At 39.2% G+C, this 23814-nt stretch overlaps 1 protein-coding gene across 1 annotated transcript in view; it reads left to right on the forward strand.

Annotated features, from left to right (window-relative positions):
* The window catches only part of ADGRE3 (adhesion G protein-coupled receptor E3), a 41322-nt gene that overhangs the window by 3597 nt on the left and 13911 nt on the right, over positions 1 to 23814 (forward strand). Inside the window, exons 2-4 of the mRNA XM_082836936.1 lie at positions 4007 to 4057; positions 5318 to 5440; positions 22372 to 22488. Coding sequence (XP_082693062.1) covers positions 4007 to 4057; positions 5318 to 5440; positions 22372 to 22488 — 291 coding nt within the window. The remainder of the gene's footprint in view (positions 1 to 4006; positions 4058 to 5317; positions 5441 to 22371; positions 22489 to 23814) is intronic.

Raw genomic sequence — 23814 nt, forward strand, 5'->3', positions numbered from 1 at the left:
TACCATGTTCTTGGATTGGAAGAATCAACGTTGTGAAAATAACTCTACTACCCAAAGCAATCTACAGACTCAGTGCAATCCCTATCAAACTACCACTGGCATTTTTCACAGAACTAGAACAAAAAATTTCACAATTTGTATGGAAACACAAAAAGACCCTGAATAGCCAAAGCAATCTTGAGAAAGAAAAACAGAGCTGGAGGAATCAGGCTCCCTGACTTCAGACTATACTACAAAGCCACAGTAATCAAGAGAGTATGGTACAGGCACAAAAACAGAAATATAGATCAATGGAACAGGAGAGAAAGCCCAGAGATAAACCCACGCACATATGGTCATCTTATCTTTGATAAAGGAGGCAAGAATATACAATGGAGAAAAGACAGCCTCTTCAATAAGTGGTGCTAGGAAAACTGGACAGCTACATGTAAAAGAATGAAATTAGAGCACCTTCTTTTTTTTTATTCCATGTGTTTTTATTTTAAAATAAAGGACAAAACATGCATCATATTATTTTACATATACTTACAAATAGTTTTCTGCAGATATTATTGCTTTTATTGTTTGATTGAGTGTGAGTCATTTTTAAAAGTTCTCACATTTCTGTCCAAGGCAGTGTTTGGCTGACAGCAGTCACTCTTTCTATATATTTGAGATATTTTATGGGAATTAAAAACTTAAGAACTTATGTCATTTGTGTTCTCTTTCTCATGAATATTTTAATGATCTGATTTAGTAACCCCTTCACACTAAGATCACTCATTTTTTTAAAAAGCTATATATCAGGTTTTTCTAGTTTATAATATAAAATAATTTAGATTAGAATGTGTAAATCATTGTGTAATTTCAATATTTCCAACTATAGACTTACTATGGAAATAGCACTCATAGTCAGCTTTCTGGTTTTGTTTTTCTTTGTTTTGTTTACCATTTAAACTTTTTGTCTTATATTGGAGTATAGTCGATTAACAATGTTGTGATAGTTTCAGGTGCACAGCAAAGCGACTCAGCCATTCATAAACATGTATCCATTCTCCCCCAAACTCTCCTAGTTTATAATATAAATTCAACTAAAATATCATTAAAACAAACAGAAGCCATAATTTGGTGGCTCAGAAAAAAATAATTTTGAAGTTGAAGTTAATAAATGCCAAACATAAACTTTTCCCTGCTAAAAATAACACTAGAGACAGTACAAAGAATATTATAGGATGATGGCTGAATGACTTTTAAGCTTTTAAAAGAGTCTCAGTGATGCAATTTTAGTTATATTGGAAAGTATTTTTATTCTTTATAAACCAGTTATTATTCCTTATGTCTAAATTTCTGGTTGAGAGAAGAAAACATTTGTATATGTCTCCAAACTGGGTCATTTCTATATTTTGCAATTCTCTGTTTTAAAAAATTGCAATTAAAAGGAAAAGTCAGAAGTATAACCTGAAGAGCAGGAAAGATTAAATATTTAATGCTGTTCCCTAGAGTTTTTCTTCCCAAATTATCCCTCCAGTTCATAATTCTTTCATAAGGATTTTGAATGTTCATATGTTTATTATTAAACATTATTTCAGGGGACAGTAACTTAATTACTATCATGAGTATAATTTTTCAATATACTGTTTTTTATTTCAGAATCTTTTGCAAAGCATTGTTTAAAACGGTGCATGCAAACGAAATCTCCAAACTCCTTAGCAACTAGATGCTCTCAAAATTACTTCCAAAAACCAAAATCTGCCAGTAGATATTTGCTAAAAATTAATTTTTCTAGTATTCACCTTCTAAAGTCGTTAGAAAGCTGAAGTATGTTCATGTACCTAAAATGTTTAGAACAATGCCTGGCATGTGGTAAGAGCTCAATTCCTCTTGGATATTGTGGAGGCTGCCCTTAGAACTTTGCCCAATCTCCCCCACCCAGGATATCCTCTCCCCAAGACATGAGTCTCTCTCTTCAAGAGAAATTTCACTGATGTGCTCATAGGCAGGATGGAGGGGTGTTTTCATCACAGGGCATGCCGCATTTTAACCCCAAAATTCCCATCTCCTCCAAGTCTTGCTCCACAGACACCAGCCAACCACATCTTCTGAACCTCCCCAAGGTAGCCAAGACATCCCCCCCACGCATTTCACCAGACTCTCAGCCTCGAGTCCTCCAATCCCAGTCCTTTACCAACAGGAATCAAAGTTTACCAGCTCCACCAAACTAGTCCACCCTCACCCAACCTGTCATCCAACTTGGTAAACAGACACCTTCCATGACCAGGACCCACTTTCTTTTTTTATTTTGGCTTTATTGAGGTATAATTGACATACAAAAAAATTGCACACATTTAATGCATACATCTTGATGAGTTTGGACATAAGGATACACCATACACCCATGATATCATCCCCACAATCAAGATATTAAGTATATCTATCACTTCCAAAATGTTCATTATTTGTGGAAATGTTTTTCTTTTTCTTCTTTTGTAAAATGACTAACATGAGATCTATCCTTTTAGCATATTTTGAAGTATACAACACCAAGTTGTTAAACGTATTTGCTATGTTTTACAGCAGACCTCTAGAACGTATTCATCTTATATAGCAAAAACTGTATACCCATTGAAAAAGAATGCCCTGGTAACTGCCATTCTATTCTCTTCTGTGAGTTTGACTCCTTTTCATATAAGAGAAATCATACAGTATTTGTCCTTCTGTGTCTGGTTTCATTTCACTTAGAGTAATGTCCTCTAGATTCATCTATGTTGCTGTAAATGGCAAGACTGCCTTATTTTTTAAGGTTGAATAACATTCCATTGTGTGTGTGTATATATATATATATATATATATATATATATATATATATATATATATACCGCATTTTTTATCCATTCATCTGCAGGACCCACTTTCTTAGGAGGTAACCAATGTTGCAAATAAGGTTACTAGTCACTGGACCTGTGCACACTAGAAGAGCCACATTGGTTGTTCATATTGAAATGTTTCCACACCATGTGTAAATAATTGTTTCCCAGAATCAGCTCCCAGGACACTCCTGCCAGCCCAGACCCTTTCCTGGGACCCCATCGACTGCCTCACAATTCAGCAGCTGAAAGATTAACACCTGCTGCCTCAGAGAGGGTCTCCAATGTCCATTCTGATTGGTTGGTTCCTGAAACATACCAGTTGTTAAATATTTTGTATATTGTACTTGCAAGTGGCAAATTATTCTAGACATTACTATGTTATAAGAGAATGAAAAGAAGGTAAGGAGAGAACTAACAATCAGAGTGGTGTAAGATTTATTAAGAAAGGAAGAGAAAAGCCACCCATCTATCCAGCACCTTCGGGTCTTTGCAGAAGCAAGAACATGGCTGATGATACCACCAGATGTTGGGAAGGTTTGGGGAAGAAGAAAATAGCACTTTAGCAGCCACAGTAGAAGTAGCCTTCACATAGAGGCAGCCTTCATCTTTCAAAAAGGCAGAAACAATACTTCGCTTCCAAGACATATTTCTGGAATTTTGCCTATCCTCCATCAAGAGAAAGACTCTGGTTCTGGTCCACTTGAATCTGGGTGGACATGTGACTTTCTTGTAACCAAGAGAATATGGTGGAATGGAGCTGCATGACTTCCTGGACTGGATCTTGAGAGGAGATGTAGACTGGTTGGCCAGAACCCTCATGCTTAGAGCTCTGAAGCTGCCTGACCAAGGCTGACATGATGGGAGGAAGCCCAAACTACCCTAGGCCCTGAGACTACATGAAGCCATGTCCAGCCGGTTCCCAGATGCTCCAGCCCCATCACTGTCTAACAGCAACTGTATAGGAAGCTCCAAGCCAGAACTATTCAGCTGAGCCTTTCCCAGATTCCCAAATCATAGAAACCACAAGAGATAATAAAATGAATGTCTGCATTTTGTGATAGTTGTTATTCAGCAATAGATAACTGATACCCAGCCCTTGGAGAATATCCTAGAATCTTTCCTCAATCGTTTCATGTCTCCCTTCTGCTTCCCTGTTCCAGGACTCTGCTTTCTGCTAAGCTTGTCAGGAGTCGTGGCTCAGAAAACCAAAGGTGAGTACTTAAAGCCTGACTTTTCCATAGCCAGAGATCAGGGAGGGTGTAGACCAATAAGGCACCTGGGCCCACTCACATCCTCCAACAAGACAGAGGAAGGGGGCTACTTCTGGGAACAGAAATGGGGCAGGTTTCCTCCTATAATTCTTTTTAAGTCATCATTTCATCAAATTTGGGTATATTTTAAGTTATCTTTTTTTTATTTTACTGTTATTTGTCTATTTATTTGTTTTTAGTAACCACAGCATGACCAAGGTAGAGGTAGAACAGTGAATAAAACACACCAATTCTCATGAAGTAAACATTCTGGTGAGGAGAGACAGAGCATGATGAAAATCATTTCATTCCGATCACAAGCAAGTCAACAAAAAATGAGCAAGTTCATTCCAGGTTAACTTTAATCCCTTGGCGATCTCACTAGATTCTGAATCAACAAGCCTAGGGTGGAGCCTGATATTCTACATTTCTAGCTAAAAGCTAGGGATGCATTCTGAGTTGCCAGGCTCTGCACATTTTCCCCCCATCATGTTCCCTGCCTCCACTCTGTGTGAACCCTGGACAGCTCCCAGAATTCTCCACTAGACTTAAGCTTGAGATATTTCCTCAGCCCCTGTTATTTCCATTCATTTTCAAGGGGCCTCAAATTAAGATCCTTAGTGATCTCCATCTAAATGAAGTTACACATAGTGTTACAAAGATAACATGTACCCTTATCACCATATACCTTTTGTGGTACCCTACGAATTCAAATTTTTGTAATCATAGCTGACATTTAATATGTTCCAGGCACTGCCTGAAGAACTTTATCTGTATTAATTCACTTACTCCTCACATTAACCCATTTTACAGATGAGGAAGTTGAGGCACAGAGAGGGTAGGACACTTGTGCAAAGACACACGGGTAGTAAGTGGTGGAGCCAGAATCAAACGCAGTGTCCCAGGTCTTAACCAAGTCATTCCCCTTTTATATATTCTGCAATGATCTTGAGAATAACACAGTTATATTGCATTGAAATATTTGTGTTAAAATTAACTTGTTTAATGCCAACCTCAGTCCTTTATCATGCATAAGAATCACACTTTTTTCTGTAGCTTGGGTTTGGTATCTTTTAACTTTTTAATGTACTGACGTCTCACAAAAGGAAAAAGGTGCAGCTTCCTCAGCCTTGAGAGGCCTTTGCTCAGAGGCAAAACCAAATGATAACAGGAGAGATTTTGACTCTGGTGACATCTGACCTGCCTCTCTTCTCCTTGCAGGGACCTGTCGTCCGTGTCCCCCACATTCTTCCTGTGTCAGTGCCACTCACTGTACCTGCAACCATGGATACATTTCTGAATCCAGGCAGAAATACTTCACATTCCCCTTGGAGACATGTAAAGGTAAAGGGATAATTTTCAAATCACCTAGAGGTAGATATGGAAAGAAGGCAGGATAAGGGCTTTGAGGGGGTAACAATAATATGCAATACTGAAACCTCTGCCAACTCAACCTTCACCAAGAAAGAAATTCTTCCATGAAGTCAGAAAAGTGGGCTCTTCCAGAACTTAGTTAGGTCTCAATTCTCTCCTCCATAATGTAAGGATAATAATGCTGACCTCATGATAGCAGTAAGGGGTTTGAATAAGGTAATAATAAATGTAACTATACTTCATGAATCATAAAGCATTGTGTAATTTTTTGTACAATTTTTTAAGGAGATAGATTATGTACTGAAGTCATGGCAAAGAAAGAATAAAAGCTTGGGCAGAAACTTTTTTTAATATAAAGTCTGTGGTCACCTAAGATGCAAGATGCTGCCTCAACTCAATAATTTAAATGTCCAATCCTATGGAAGAATGAACACTCTAGAGTTGAGTAAATATTAGGTTTTTCCCCTTTCCTACTTTTCAACATCCCTCCTGGTTGGAAGCCTACAGTTGGGAGTAAGGTGTATAATTGGTTTCTTTCCTCTTTCCCCACCCAACATTCTACTTTCCTTCACCCAATCTTGCAAGAGTTGTAACCTGGCAGGGAGATGAGGAAAGGGGAGCAGGGAAGTTTTTCCTTGACAATACTATTGTTGCTATTTAGTCTCTATGTTCCTGAGATATAGCACTTTCAGTCGTGACAGCTTTTGTGGGTTATTTGAGGACAATTCCCCAATCACTCCCCTGAAATTCCCCTGATAACAGCAAATTCATCCCTACACCTTACTCATCCTGGAGGAATCCTGTGTCTTCTTTAGCTTCTCCCTGATAAAGTCCATTTGCCACTCCATGTGGCCCTCTCTGAAAGAAACTAAGCAACCCCACACCCAAAACTTCTCACACATGACCCACATCTAGCTCTTGGGAGATATTCACTCACCCTTTGCCCAAGAAACTTGAGATGAGCAGGTGCAGCAGATCTCTTTTCTGCCCAAGTGGCTCACTATTTAGATTTTTCAGGAGGAAACAGGCACCAATCAACTGGGTCCCCATAAAATGCAAAGACAGTGTAATTAGCTGAATGAATTCCTTAAAATCCCTCTCTTGGATTAAGCTGAAGAGAAAAGCACCCACACACACTTCTCCTCTTGGGTGGAAGTAGAGGGGCTCACAGGACAGCATCAGCTCTCTCCAAATAAATCCTTCCTCTCTTACTTACCAACTCTTTTTAAACCTCACATGAATGAAGGCTATAAAAATCACACGGCCAGATCCCAGACATCTCCTTCTTTGCAAATATAGCATCATGGCTTGTTCCTCACTTGAAATGCTCCCCTTGTGCTTTTTCTAATGGTAGACCATGAATTATCTTTCCAGTTCCTACTGATTCAATGGGCTTATTCTAATTTTCTATTTCTTCTTGCAATAATATTTATTATTTATAAGAAATCATTTATTTTCCCTAATTTTTAAATTTGTGACCATAAAGTTACATACAGCATTCTCTTATGGTTATTTTAATCACCTCCTTGAAACTGTGGTATGTTCCCCTTCTTGCTATTTTCCGTCAGGTTTTTTTTCATCAAACTTGTGTGGGTTTATCTGTCTTATTGGTCTTTTGAATTTTTTATCCTTTCTACTATGTTTTTTGTTTTCTATTTTATTGATTTCAGCTTTAATCTCTTCTTAATTTCTTTTTTCTGGGTTCTTAAAATGAATACTTAGATGCTTTATTTTTTCACCTTTCTTTCTTAAAAATAAAGACATATAAGATTATAAATTTTCCTCTGAGTATAGGTTTAGATATATTCTACAGGATGAAGTATTCTTCTTATTGATCTGTGGATGGTTTGTAATTTCCTTCTGATGTTTTGCTACTCCAAGAATTATGTGGGAGGGTGCTTCCTCATTTCCAAAAGTTAAGATTTTTTGTACATTTTTGCATTATATATTCCTAATTTTATTAGATAATCAAAGAATCATTTCTACTTTTAAAAAATTTATTAGAATTTTTAAACTAATGGCTGAAAATCTCTACTTTATAAGTTTTTATTAGAGATATCTTTGTGGAAGCATATGATTGATTTTATGAAAGAAAGTATATATTTTATTTTCAAGGAATATAAAATTCTTTCTCTCTGCATAGGCTTCTATCTTCTATTTCAGTCTCTATTTCTGTGTGTGTGTGTGTGTGTGTGTGTGTGTGTGTGTGTGCGCGCACATGAGTGCCTTTGTCTGTCTCTCTGACTTTCTGTATATGTGTATTTATTAATTTTATTTACTCATTAATTTCCCCATATCTTTACTTCTTATCCACTAGATCTTTCCTCTGTTTGTATGTGCTTATTGATTGTGATATCCAGTTCTTCTCTACTCTTATTTATTTTTTATCTACTAGTTCCGAGAGAAGTGAATTGAATATCCGAGTATAATTGTATTTTGATTGCTTCTTACATTTCTACTTGTTTGTGCTTTCTGTATTTATCTGTGTTGTTTGGTGCATACATATTTGTGAATGGAATATAATTTTCTTCATAAAATGTGTTAAGTATCAATACATAGTTTCCCTCTTTACCTTGTTTAGAACTTTGAACCTTAAATTCCACTGGGTCTGATATTAATATTATACATTGTTTTATTTCTGTTTGAATTCTCCTAGTATCTCTTTGTGCACCTCTTTATTTCCAATATTATCAATCTCCTGAAAACAGTATATAGTTGGGTGTCATTTTTTAGCCCATTGTTCCACTTACCTACTGCTGCATAATAAAACCCAAACTTATTGGCATAAAACAACCATTTTATTATGCTCATATGGGTCAGGAATTCAGACAAGCAAAACAGTGATGGCTCTTCTCTGCCCCTTGATATCTTAGGCCTCAGATAAAAGGCTCAAATGGCTGGTGGTGACTCAAACAGTTGAGGGTTAGAATTATCTGAAAGCACCTCTCCTCACATGTCTGTGCCTGGGATGGGATAACGCAAAGACTGGAATCATCTAGTATTGTCAGCTGGAGCCCCTATGCTAGATCTCTCCATGTAGCTTCAACTTCTCACAGTTGATGGTTGAATTCTGAGAGGTAATGTCTCAGCATGGAGTTTCCAGAGAGTGAGGCTTCCAAGAGACTCAGGCAGAATTGCGCGTTTTTTATGACCTTGTCTCAAAGTCCCATTGTAACACTTCTGCAATAGTCTTCTTCTTTTTTTTTTTTTGCGGTACGCGGGTCTCTCACCGTTGCGACCTCTCCCGTTGCGGAGCACAGGCTCAGGGCGCGCAGGCCCCGCGGCCATGTCTCACGGACCTAGCCGCTCCGCGGCATGTGGGATCCTCCCAGACTGGGGCACGAACCCGTGTCCCCTGCATCGGCAGGTGGACTCCCAACCACTGCACCACCAGGGAAACCCTGCAATAGTCTTTTGACTAAAGCAGTCCTGAGCACACTTGGACACAAAGGGGTAAGACAATGTGCCCACATCTCAATGGAAAGAGTGTCAAATAATTTGACAGTTTTGAAACTGTCACACTCAATATTCTAGTCTCTATTTTTTTCTCTTTTTTCCTAGTCTCTATTTTAATAGAAGATTTCCATTTATATTTAATGTATATTAGTCCATTTATATTTAGTGTAATGACTGACACAGTTACTCCCACGGTCTTACTTTACATTTATTGTTAATTTTATATTATTATGATTTCCTCATTTGCCTTTTTCTTTTTTTTGCATAGGATTTTTTTAACGTCTTTATTGGAGTATAATTGCTTTACAACTATGTGTTAGTTTCTGCTTTATAACACAGTGAATCAGCTACACATATACATACATTCCCATATCTCTTCCCTCTTGCATCTCCCTCCCTCCCACCCTCCCTATCCCACCCCTCTAGGTGGTCACAAAGCACCGAGTTGATCTCCCTGTGCAGCTGCTTCCCACTAGCCTTTTTCTTATTTGTGTTTGTTTTATCAAGTTGCTATTAGTTCCATTTTTCCCTTTATTTATTTAGAATTTCTACTATACTTTTCATCCTATTAATGGTTACTTTCTCTTTTCTTAATTTCATAATCAAACACATATTTCTCTCCTAATATTTGAAACACTCATCAATTATTTTTCCCACCAGGTTGCATTGTTTTCCCTACCAAGATGCTTAATTTTACCCTTACTTCCCCTCCCCCAGTAAAGAGATGACATCCTTACAATACTCTCATTTTACTCCTCTCCTTTCCTCCTCTTCCCTCCAATCCCCCCCCATGAATGTTAATTTTATTTCAATGTTCATTGTGAAACCCTGTTTCCTCTTCCCTTCATCTTCCTCCAAGTTGAAGTTTCTGTAATTGCTAATTTAATACTTGTTAACTTGTTGTTTGCTTGGAGCATTTCTTTGCATGTTTTCTTCACATTGGGTACATGGGTAATATCCCTCTCAATTATTGTATAACCTCACCTTTCTTTTACTCTAACCAGTAGATTCTATCTTGGCTGTGTAGAGAATTTTTTAACTCCATCCTCTTACCCCAGTAATCCATCGATACATATCCCAGTAATCACAGAAACCGTCTTCAAGTTTACAGGTTTGCAGTTGGGAATTCCAGTACCAGATTGAGTCTCACTCCTTTGTAGTGAATTATAACTACTTTCTATCTCACATTTTGTAAAGTTTTTCTCAGGAGACCATCCTTACTTTTCATTGGTTAAGTGTGTGTCACAGGACAACTCTATCTAAAAGGGAGGCTGAGAAAGAGAGCACCTGAGAAACTGGAACAAGATTGCCATGCTTGGCCTCCCAAACAAGGAATAGCTATTGAGTAAGCAACAGCATCAGCCACACTATGTCACACTCTGAAAATCCTAAATTCCCTGTTTCCTGTAACAGACAGGGAAATCCCACATTTTTACTTCCCACTTGACATCATTGTAAAGGGGCTACAGTGACCCTGAGGACTGGAGACATATTGATTTAACAAAAATATTCTAACTCAATTAGTTAGTTTAGCAGATGTATTAATCTGCTCAGGTTCCTATAACAAAATACCACAGGCTGGTGGCTTAAACCACAGAAATTTACTTTATAACAGTTTTGGAGGCTGGAAGAAGTCCATTATCAAAGTTCTGGCAGATTCTGTTTCTAGTGAGACCTGCCTTCTTGCTGTATCTTCACATGGTCTTTCCTAACTGGGCATAAGGGCAGAAACAATGGTTTGGAGTAGCACTCCTGTGTCTCTTCTTATGAGGATGCTAATCCTATCAGATCAGGGCCCCTTTCTTATGATCTCATTTAACGTCAATTACCTCCTAAGAGGCCCCATCGCCAAAAACAGCCACACTAGGAGTTAGGGCTTCAACATATGAACTGGGGGTAGGGGGGAGATACAAACATGGTCAGTGTCCCATCTATATGCCCTTGGCATTTTTCATTCCTTTGTACACCAAGTCTGAGGCTTTCTCTGGCTACTGAAGACCACTCAGTCCACACTCAGGACAAATAGAAGTACTGGAGGGTTTACATTTCCTGGGAACATTCCTCCACCAATAAATAAGATTTTGTGGATAAATACCCCAGCTCCCTCACCCCTCAGGTAGGCTTACCTGAAGTGCATGCTCTACACTGCCTCTCAGAGGCTCCCAGAGGAATTGAGCCTCAGTCGCCCACAGTAGAAATTTCCTGGATAATACCCCCTTTATTTTCTGCCTTCCCTTCCCTGTTTCATTTCACCATTTCCATTCCAGTGTTTTCTGGGACCATCTCCCAAATAAAGTACTTGAACTTGAATCCTTGTCTCAATGTCTGCTTCTTGGAGAACCCAACCAAAATCAACGAAGAAAGGACAGAACAAAGACAACCATTACCTTAACTGAGTTGTTTTGGAAAGCCAGGATAGACCCTGATGGAAAGGATATAGCTTCTGGCACATATTTAGATGTTCAATAAATCTTTGTCAAATGAATAACCAAATTTCTCCTTTGTGTTCCAGATATTGATGAATGTACACCACCCATTAGTATATATTGTGGTGTGAATGCTGAATGTCAGAATACCGAAGGAAGTTTCTACTGTCACTGTAAGGCTGGATATAAAGCCCCCTCTGGGAAAGCACAATTCAGTAATTCCAATGAGAACACTTGTCAGAGTAAGAAAATTCTTGTCTTCTTGTCTCCTTTCTAATTTTTAATTGAGTCTAACACCAGAAAATATATACTTGTGGTGGGGCCAGGACATGTCTATTTTCTGGAGGGAAATGGGTGATGGAAAGAGGAGGGGAAAAGGAAAGAAGGAAGTTTAGAGAAATAATGGGGTTAAGAAGCCAAGTGAGGGAGTTCCCTGGTGGTCCACTGGTTAGGACTGGGCCCTTTCACTACCATGTCCCCGGGTTCAATCCCTGGTCGGGGAACTAAGTCCCACAAGCAGTGCAGTGCGGCAAAAACAAAAAAAAGAAGAAGGCAAGTTGGAGATGGAGGTGACAGGGTTGTGGCTGAGAGAAGATTCTTTGAATTGCAAAGTAAAGAAACCCACTCAGGCTAACTTAAGCAGAAAAGATGGGTTTATGATAAAGATGCGTGGAAACGTCTTGGAACTCAACGGCAATAATACAGCTGGGATTATGGAATGAACTGAAGCTGGGGACCAAACACTGTCAGGGCACCCCAGTCTCTCATACTCTGGGTTTGCTCCTTTCCTCTCTTTCATTGCAAACTGCCTTTTCTGACTCCTTGTCCACAAGACAGGAAATCTGGCCACCAACAGCTCCAAATCTTACCATTTTTATTGATCCAACCACCCAAAGAAGGGTCAATTGATTCTCTCTTGGACATAATTGCATATTACTTGGAAATGTACAAATTGGCCCAATCTGAGTCATATGCCTACCCTCAGATCTGTGACCTTGGATAAGCATGATCACTGTCATAGAAATCATATAGATGGAGAAGATCTATACATAAGAAACATGGGACTTGGCAGACTATCCATGAGGTATTGACTACAGTTGAAATCATAAGAGAGAGGGTCTTTAAAGCTAAATTCTAGGAAACTGATTTGTGGAGAAACAATAATACTGATAGATAATATTTATTTCATTTGTACTATGTGCCAGGTACAACACCAAGTGCTTTACATTCATTATTTCATTTATTACATGAAGTAAGCACTGTTATTACAGATAAAGAAACTGAAGCGGGCTTCCCTGGTGGCACAGTGGTTGAGAGTCCGCCTGCCGATGCAGGGGACACAGGTTCATGCCCCAGTCTGGGAAGATCCCATATGCCGCGGAGCGGCTGGGCCCGTGAGCCATGACTGCTGAGCCTGCGCGTCCGGAGCCTGTGCTCTGCAACGGGAGAGGCCACAACAGTGAGAGGCCCACGTACCGCAAAAAAAAAAAAAAAAAGAAAGAAAGAAACTGAAGCACCCAAAAGTTAAGTAACTTGTTCAAGGTCTGCCAACTAATAAGATGATTTTTAAGATGATAGGCTTAGGTCAGCCTATATTGAGAGTCCACACTCAGCCACTTGCTACACTGCAACATGGGTCTCAGGGAAGCCATAAAAGGGACAACACATGTTTTTTTGGTGCAATAATAATAATAATAGTAATAATCAGTTATTCCTCTTTATCAGTCAAGATCAAGCCTGGAAAACAGAAACACACTAGGTCTTTTAAACATAAGTAATTTCATATAGAGAATTGGTGCTGGTGAAGGAAGAGCTGAGAAGTCAAAAGGACAGTGAAGCAACCCAGGGATTAGCAAGAGCAGAAATCTGTAGCCATCCTGTACCTAGGGGGACAGAAGAGGAAGTGGTATTAGCAGGATCCAAAAGCTGGGTCCATCTGATGAGAGCTGGAAATTTGGAAGATATACAGCCCTCAGAGGGCTATTGCAGGGATTAAATGAGATAGTACCGTTTAAAGCATTTAGTGCAGTACCTATAAGTATTTGCTAATATTGCTAGCTTTTCATCTGATTCTCAGGAAAACCAAACTACGTTAACACCCCTGCTCCTGTTAGAAAGGTCTGGGAAAGTTCAGGTTTCTCTTTAATATCAAAAGTATGTTGTCCACCAATGGGAGGTGCTCCTGCGAGATTCAGGCCCAGGTTACGCTATTTCCCCAAGTCTCAAGCTGGAGCCCACACCAGGGTCTTGGAGCTGCACGCGCTCCAAGTGTGAGACTGAGGTCCAGGTGGGGAATGTGACAGAAATGAGCATGGGGTGCGTAGGAAGGGGTTGCTGTGCCATAAGTCCACCACTAATTCAGACAATCAATAAATAGTTGTTACATGAATTAATGAGTAAATGAGTGAAAGAATATGATTGAAGCCAAAGTGAATTAGCGTTTTACTAGGCAGCAGGCACCTCTGTTGACAATGTATAAACAGGCTGAGATTTTGCCTGGGTTATGATGTTAATCTGTTAAACTCACCTTATCTTACAAGAAAGAGAACTGCCTTAGTTATTTTCCTAATTTTAAGACATTTTCTAATTTTAAGAGCTCTTTTATATGGATTGAGTCCATCCAGGGTTAGTTATCACCAAGGTTGGTAGGTCCAAGAAAGCCCTCACAAAAAATGTATACAGCTTTCAGCCAAAAGCATGTTTTTCTACAATGAACGTGGTTTCCAATAACAAACATTTTCAGACTCAGGCTGTAAGTAAAAGTTCTTGAACTCTTAAGACAAAACCTTCAATGTACAGGAAAACTCTTTGCTCTTTTTAGCAAATAGACTCAGCTGAAAACCAAGACACAGAATAAGTATAGATTTAACCTCAGTATGATGGTAACAGGTATGTAAACATTTGCTAGACTTTTCTCTTCTTTCTAAAATAGAGATGATTATCCTCACAACGTACAATACAAGAAGCAATATACCAAGGTCCCATTAACAGCTGAAAATCATAAACTGACATTCTAGTCTCAGTTATAATTCCCAGCCAGGCTGAATTTTAAAACCTGAAGCACCTAATTTTCTGTTTCCTCAGCCATTTCAGTTATAATGTTCAGCCAGGTCTGAATGAAAGAATTTGGAGCTTGCAATTTTCCACTTCCTCTATGCTAAGGTATCTCTACCACAGCAGTATTGACATTTGGGCCCCATAATTCTTTGTGGTCAGAAGCCATTCTGTGCACTGTAGGGTGTTGAGCAGCATCCCAGGCCTCCACCCACTAGATGTCTGTAGCATCCCCCACCCCAAGTCATGAGTGACCACCAAAAATGTCTCCAGCCATTGCCAAGGTCCCCTGGAGGCAAAATAAGTTGAAAAGCACTGCTCTATGCCACAACAGGGAATTTGGACTCTGATCCCCCAAAAGAGCAAATGACCTTGTCAGGAAACATAAAGTGTATGAGTTCAGACCTTCTAGATGCAAAGTTACCCACCTTACCTGCCAACCTCTCCACCCTTTAACTTTCAATTCCGACAGTAACATCCTTTGTTGTCTCTTTCAGAAACCACCCCCCCAGAGACAACCAGTGGCAAGAAAGAGGTGAGTGGAAGCTGAATCCTGGAACCTAGTCAGGTAACAAATATTTACAAATCTCAAAGCTAGCAAATGGAGGTGAATACTATATATTATATGTGTGCTATATGTCATATACCATATATATGATAATATAAAATATATGATATATATTATGACAACATATTTTGATATATGTTAATTATAATATGTGTTAATTATATTATTATAATGTTATCTAATATGTATTATGTATAACTATGATATATACATGTACATCACTATGTTTATTGCTACATATCTCACTATAGAGATAGATAGATACAGCATGTATGTAAATAAGGGTGTATGTGTATGTATATATAGGTATGTGTGTGTCTGCCCCCTAAAGAGAAGATCTATCCCAAACCAAGAAAGACAGACTAAGCAAGACTGTATTAGGATATGCTGAGCTGTTGTAACAAAGAGGCCCAAATATCCAATGGCTTTAAAAAGATAGATTTTTATTATTTTCTGACTTATCAGTCCAGAGGCAAGGAATCCAGGCTGGTGAAGGGATTCTGCTCCATGAGTCCATTAAGTGTGCCCATGGTCTTTCCATACTGTTACTCCATCATCCCCTGGCATCTTGTCCTCAACTGCATAGCCAAAGCTGGGTTGCTGCAATGCTGCATTTGTACTGGTGGACAGAGGGAAGAGGGTGCTCAGGGCAAGTTCTCGGGAGTATAAGGTGAAGAGGGGAGAGTAGAGAGAGGGCCTGTCTCCTCATCTACTCACTACATGATATGCTAATAATGTCAGGATAACTTCCTTGGAGACATGTCTTTTTTCTTTCTTTTTTTTTTTTGGATGCATTGGGTCTTCATTGTTGTGCACAGGCTTTCTCTAGTTGTGGAGAGCAGGGGCTGCTCTTGGTTGTGGTGCGCAGCCTTCTTATTGCAGTGGCTTCTTTTGTTGCAGAGCATGGACTCTAGACACACGGGCTCAGTAGTTGTGGCTCATAGGCTCTAGAGTGCAGGCTCAGTAGTTGTGGCTCACGGGCTCTAGAGCGCAGGCTCAGTAGTTGTGGCGCATGGGCTTAGTGGCTCTGCAGCATGTGGGATCTTCCTGGACAAGGGCTCGGACCCATGTCCTCTGCATTGGCAGGCAGAGTCTTAACCACTGCGCCACAAGGGAAGTCCCTAGAGACATGTCTTAAGGTGACAACCCAGAAGTCGCATATATCATAGCCAAACCTAGCTGCAAGGGAGGCTGGGACAATATGGTCTGTGGTTGGGTAGCATGGCCCAGATAAAATTTGAGGAATTCATTCAATTATTAAAAGTAAGAGGGGGAAATGGATATTGTAGGACAATTAAGAGAGAGAAACCAAAAAGATGCCTGATAGGTAGTAATCATTTAGTGTCTGTAAACTGACTCTGAATTTTAACAAAAAGAACGATCCATGTCTCTGAGAATCTATAGTCTAGCAGAATGGACTTGTCCCTTATTTGCCCTACTCCCCACCCTCACCCTGCTCTACTCCAGAGAAACTGTTCATGCCTTGCCCTCCCAAGCTCCAGGCCTCCAAGTACATGCTGTTCTCTCAACCTGAAACTCCTTTTCCCAGTTCCTCACCTGGCTGGTTCCTCCCATTCTTCCTTACTCAAGACTCAATTCAGGGGACTTCCCTGGTGGTGCAGTGGTTAAGAATCCACCTGCCAATGCAGGGGACACAGGTTCGAGCCCTGGTCCGGGAAGATCCCACATGCTGCAGAGCAACTAAGTCCGTGCGCCACAACTACTGAGCCTGCACTCTAGAGCCTATGAGCCTATGAGCTTAGTTCCCTGGTCTGGGAACTAAGATCCCACACGCCTCGAGGCAACTAAGTCCGTGCACCACATCTACTGAGCCTGTGCTCTAGAGCCTGCATGCCACAACTACTGAAGCCCGCACACCTAGAGCCCATGCTCTGCAACCAGAGGAGCCACCACAATGAGAAGCACGCGCACCGCAACAAAGAGTAGCCCCCGCTCGCCACAACTAGGGAAAGCCCACGCGCAGCAATGAAGACCCAACGCAGCCAATAAATAATTAATTAATTAATTAATTTAAAAAAGACTCAATTCAGGTGTCGTGTCCCCCTGGATGGCCTCCCTAAACTCCTCCATCTTAGTTAATATCCCCCCACTATGTTCTTACAGTAGGGGATGTGGGGTTTAGAAGTGTAGAAAGAGGTTTGAATCCCAGCACCACAATGGCAAGTGATCCAGAGAAACAGAACCAATAGGGGAAAAGATATAAAGAGATTTGTTATAAGGAATTGGCTGACAGGCCCCAAAATCTGCAGTTGACAAGCTGAAGACCCAGAAGAGTTGATTGTGTAGTTCCAGTTTGAATCCAGAGGTCTGAGACCCAGGAAGAGCCGATGTTTCAGTTCGAGTTTGAAGGAAGAAAACAATGTCCCAGCTCAAGGCTGGAACTGTCAGGCAGGCAGGAGGAAAATCCCTTCCTCAGAGTTCTTATTCTAGTCAGGCCTCCAACTGACTGGATGATCCCCAGCCACAACGGGAAGGACAATCTGCTTTACTTCATCTATCCATTCAGATGTTAAGTTCATCCAGAAACACCCTCACAGACACACCCAGAATGATGCTTGACCAATATCTGTGTAACCCATTACCCAGTTAAGCTGAAACATAAAATTAACCATCACGCTCTTCAAGATCAATTTACTCATCTGTAAGACAGGGGTGGTAATGGCACCCTTGGATAGATGAGCAGTTTAGATGAGATAATATATGTGTAGTATTTAGCACAGTGCCTGACCCAGAATACATGTTCCATCTATGTTATCCATCATTATCTCCGTCAGACTGATAATATTTACATGGTGTGCTGTCACCCTCTAGACAGTGAGCTTCTTGAGGGCAGGAATCAGACCAAGCCCACATTGGGAGTTCAGCAACTGTTCATTGAAGTAATGAACAAATAATCATGTTATCAACAGGAGCATTTCTTTATAAAATGTCATTGCCACGTTCCTCAAAAAATTAAACATAGAATTACCAGGTGACATGGCAATTCCACTCCTAGGAATATACCCAAGAGAACTGAAAGCAGGGACCCAAACCTATACCCGGACAAAAGTATATTTCCAAAAGATACATACATCCTTATTTCATAGCAGCACTATTCACAATAGCCAAGACATGGAAACAACCTAAATGTCCATTGACAGATGAATGAAGAAGATGTGGTATATATATACAATGGAATACTACTCAGTCATAAAAAGAATGAAATAATGCCATTTGCAGCAACATGCATGGACCTAGAGGTTATCATACTAAGTGAAGTCAGTCAGACAGAGAAAGACAAATACCATATATCACTTGCATGTAGAATCTAAAGTATGACACAAATGAACTTATTTACAAAACAGAAACAGACTCATAGACATAGAGAACAGATTTTTGATTGCCAAGGAGGGGGGAAGGCAGTAAGGGAGGTACGGAAAGTGAGTTTGGGATTAGCAGATGCAGACTATTATATATATTGTAGAATGGATAAACAACAAGGTCCTACTTTATAGCACACAGAACTATATTCAGTATCCTGTGATAAACCATAATGGAAAAGAATATGAAAAAGAATGTATATAAAACTAAATCACTTTGTTGTACAGGAGAAATTAACACATGGTAAATCAACTATACTTCAATAAAATAAAGAAAAAGAAGAAAAAAAGAAGAAGGAAGAAAGCAGGGACCCAAATAGATACTTGCACACCTATGTTCTTAGCAGCACTATTCACAATAGCCAAAAGGCAGAAATGGCCCCAATGACCATCAACAGATGAATGGATGAATAAAATGTGGTATATCCATACAGTGGAATATTATTCAGCCATAAAAAATTGAAGTTCTGATTCCCACTACGACATGGATGACCTTAAAAACATTATGTTTAGTGAAAGAAGTCAGACACAAAAGATCACATCGTGTATGATTCCATTTATATGAAATGTCCAGAATAGGCAAGTCCATGGAAACAGAAAGCAGATTCGTGCTTTCCAGAGGCTTGGGGAAGGGAGAATGGGGAGTAACTCTTTAATGGGTTTTATCTGGGGATGATGGAAATGTTTTAGAACTACATAGAGGTGATGATTCCACAACATCATGAATGTACTAAATTGTCACTAACTTGATCCCCTGGGGATCAAAATCACCCCCAGTTAAGAACCACTGGTCTATTTCTAGAAACCTTACCACTTCCTTGTTGGTAAAAGATGTTCATAATAACTAACACTTATATGGTGTTTACCAGGCACAGACATTGTTCTAAAAACATAGCATCTCTTCACTTATTTAATCTTCCCCAAAACTCTATGGGGTCTTAGTTCTGTCCTCATTCTAAACAGGGTACCTGAGGCACAGAGCGATTGAGTGACTTTCCCAAGGTTGCTCAGCAGGTGAATGGTGGGGTCAAGAGTTAAACTAGTTGTCTGGCTCCAGCACCTGCTTTCTTGTGTTTTCTTCTGACCCTCTGTCAGATTGGATTTTTTTTAATTCTTTCTCTCTTCAAAGTTGCAACAGGTTGTTGAGAATATCGAGTCACTTCTCACCAATGAGACTGTATGGGGAACGGAAGAGACGAAAAACACAACCACATTCACATCTATTCTCCAGAAAATTGAATCAATTGTTCTAGAAACTGCCTTGAAAGCCCCAGACCAAAAACTCCAGAAAGTCCAAAACCGTACTGTGGGTAAGAAGACAATAAGGCATGATACACACAGGGTATGGTTACTAACTGGGGTCTGGATTGAGCAATTAGAAAAGTAAATAAGTACTGCATGAGTCCATTAATATAAAATTCTAGAAAATGCAAACTAATCTATAGTAACAGGGAGGAGAGGAAAGGTGAAGGGATGAAAAAAGGGCATGAGAAAAATTTGGAGAAATTGTTGGGGGTGATAGAAATGCTCTCTACCTTGATTGTGGTGGTGGTTTTACAGTTGTATACACTCAGTGAAACTCATCCAGTTGTACACTCTAATACATGCAATTTTGTGTACATCAATTACACCTCCATAGAGCTGTTTTTAAAAATTGCCAGTGGGGGAATTCCCTGGTGGTCCAGTGGTTAGTACTCAGTGCTTCCACTGCCAGGACCCGGGTGGATCTGGGAACTAATATTCCACAAGCCACCTGACATGGCCAACAACTTTTTTTAATAAAAATAATTTTAAAAAATTTTTTTTAAATTTTAAATAAATAAAAATTGTCAGTGGTTTCTAATCCTGAGTCTGGGATTCTGGCTTGAAGTTAGGTTTTTGTTTTTTTTTCAACCAGTGCTTACATAACTCAACAGCACACGTCACAGGGATGCTACTTAAACCATCCCAGAAGGAACATCTTACTACATATTTTTAAAATAAAAATACTTTTATTAGGGAATTCTTTGGTGGTCCAGTGGTTAGGACTCGGCACTTTCACTGCCGGGACCTGATCCCGCAAGCCACGCAGCGCAGCCAAATAAAGAAATACTTTTACTATACTAGTCATACATATTCATTATATATCTATGTGATGAGATGATATGTCAATTAGCTTGACCTTGGTAATCGTTTCACTATGTATAGGTGTGTGTCAAGTCTTCATACTGTACACTGTAAATACATACAATTTTTGTTTTTGAAAATAAAAATAAATAAAATATCATAGCAAAGCCAAGTATTAAATTTTTTTAAAATTAGGAAAAAACATGTACACAAAACTAAATTGAGACCAGACAAATCTGCCCACAACCCAATCCTCCAATCTGATACGCATGTAGTTACATGTCTGATGAAGAGACACATGTTTGTTGTGTATGTTACAATTTACATACGGTTGCACAACCTGCTTTCTCACTCACTACATTACTAACATCTTTCCATGTAAATCATATACATCATCATTACCTATGTTACTGTCTTCAATGGCTTATAGAGTTACATTGTATATATAATTTATTTATACTATATATTTATTTATACTATAATTTATTTATTTCCCTATTCTGGTAAATGCAGGTTGTTACCAAACAACCCTGCGACAAAGACCATTGAAAAGTTATCTGTGTGTAAATTCATAGAAGAGGAATTGTTAGGTCAAAGGGAAAAAAACATTTTATAGACTTTTGATACATATCACTATATTGGCCTCCAGAAATGCTGTGTGCTGTGCTTTTTATTCAGCTCAGAGATGTCAGTGTATTTGTGTATGCCTAACTAACCATTTTGTTTTACCAACTTGCATGATAAAGTACTTTATACTCTATAAAAATAATAATTTTTAAAATTGTTTTAATAAAATAAAATTCAGTGTCTAACCTTCCTGGGAAACCAGAATCTGCACAATTTCTTTCAAAATTAAACCAGATTACGAGTAACTCTCATCTTTCCTGATTTGGCCAGTTCCTAACTGTTTAATCGATGACCAGTACCCTTACCTCAGGGGCTTCAGTCTTTTCATCTATAAAATGAGATAATAATGCTGCATATAATACACTTACAACTAGGGCTGGTAATTGCTATAACTTTGATTATTCTACTTTCCACTCTTTAGTATTATAAAGTTTTATTTAAATAGTATCATTTTTTATATTCCTATCTACTTTATAATAGTATCATTCTTTAAGTGCTATTTTGTTACTTGCTTCTTTTTAACTTTTTTTAAACATAAAAAAAGGAGACATAATAAGCCTACTGCACTCATCATCCAGATTGAATAATTTCCAACTCATGACCAGTCTCAGACTGTCTGATTTTTAAGATAAATATTTTCATGAGCTTATTTCCTGCTCTTTTTTTTCTTTTCTTTTGGCCATGCCATGTGACTTGCGCGATCTTAGTTCCCCCGACCAGGGATCAAACCCCTGCCCCCTGCAGTGGAAGCGTGGAGTCCTAACCACTGGACCGCCAGGGAATTCCCTTATTTCCTGCTTTTCTGTGACTTCATTTTTATTGGAAGCATGGTTCCCCATTAAAGAGATAAGCCATAACTTATTTAATCAGTTCCTTCTTAAACATTTAGGTCACTTCCCATTTTTCACCATTATCGTCTTTGCTGTTGTGAAATTAGCTACATCTTTCTTGTAGCTAATTCTGTCCTCTTATCCATGATTGTTCTCCTAGAATAAATTCCGAGAAACAGAATTGTTGCTTCAAAGACAATATGCTAGAGAATATTATTTAAGAACTTGGTTGCAGGAGTTAGAGTCGTACTTAAATTCTGAACTTCAGTTTCCTCATCTGAACAATGGTTCCTCATGGCGTTATATGATGCTCTTATAAGATGATGATGTATAAGGATCTTAGTCCAGTGCCTGGCACATCTTAGACATTCAGTAAATTTGAGCTGTTTGTGTAGCTATGCACATTTTTAAAACTTATAATAATGGTAAGCTTGCCCATTGTTTTTCCTACCAGCTGTTGAAACTCGAGTTGTTACAGACAATTGCTCCACAGGAGTCATCTTCAACTTGAGCGCCCTAATGAACTCCATGAATATCCACTGCAGTGACATCATCCAGGGAAATACGCAAGGTACATGTGGTGGCTGCATGCAGAATCCCTAAGACACGCAGAGCAATATCACTGTGTGAGTAGTAAGGAAAGGTCCACAATAGGCTCCTCCCTAATGGGTCTGTTACCCTAAAACTGTGTCATTTGAGTCTTTTCCTTAAAAACAAAAATCATCTTAAACTAGAGGCTTTCTATCCTTCAGCATGAAAGAGACTTCTTTGCAGTTGAGGGGCTGTTCTACCTGGGTCTCAGTTTAGGTTCACTCAGAAGCAGTCCATGGACAAGTATAAGGAGTTCAGTTGTAATGATTTTATTTGGGAGATGATCCCAGGAAGCATCAGTAGGTGTATCAGTCAGGGTTCTCCAGAGAAACAGAACCAGTGGGGGCTGTGTGTGTGTATGGAGAGAGAGACAGGGACAAAGGCAGAGATTTTAAGGAATTAGCTCCTGTGATCGTGGAGGGTAGCAAGTCTAAAATCTAGCCAGCAGGCTGAAGACCCAGGGAAGAGTTGTTGCAGCTTGAGTTGCTCCGCAACAAGAGAAGCCACCGCAATGAGAAGCCCGCGCACCACAACGAAGAGTAGCCCCCACTCTCCACAACTGGAGAAAGCCCGCGCGCAGCAACGAAGACCCAATGCAGCCAAAAATAAAATAAATAAAATAATTTTTTTTAAAAGTAAAAAAAAAAAAAAGAATACCCAAGTAGGATACCATTTATGTGAATTTTTAAACACAGAAAACAATACTGTATATTATAATGGAAATATGCTTATGTAGTAAAATTACAAATGTATTCATGGAAAGGCCACACTTCCACTTCAAGTCCGTGGTTATTTCTCGAGAAGGAAGAAAGAGAATGAAATAATAGTGGGATCTTTAGCCATATCTAAAACATTTTATTTCTTAAAAAAATACATAATTCTGAAGCCAATACGACAAAACTGTAATATATTTTAAATCCGAGTGTAAATGTCTGTTATGTCTTTTTTATAGTTTTCTAAGTGTTTGAAATATAAGCTAAACTTTTTTAGAAAATAAAGATGTTTTCAAAGAATTCATCATTTACCACATGCTTGGCACTGTGCTAGGAGCCCTGTGGTTTCCAAATGAAGTATCCGGTATTAGTTACTCAGTACGTTTAGTGCCTGTTGGAAAAATAGGATTAATCCACAGGAAATAATTAATGGACAGTTGAATTCTCTTTGGCACGGCAGGGACTGCACTTGAAATACGAATTTGGAGAAAGACACATCAAGCTGCCAGAGGATCTAGGGAAGACTTCCCGAGCCAGAGGCTGGGTTGGAGATGGGTCTTTGAGGAGAAGTTGTGAATATTTGGGTAGGAAGA

This window comes from Leucopleurus acutus (assembly GCF_964270905.1).
Source record: "Leucopleurus acutus genome assembly, chromosome: 3".
Classification (NCBI taxonomy): Eukaryota; Metazoa; Chordata; class Mammalia; order Artiodactyla; family Delphinidae; genus Leucopleurus; species Leucopleurus acutus.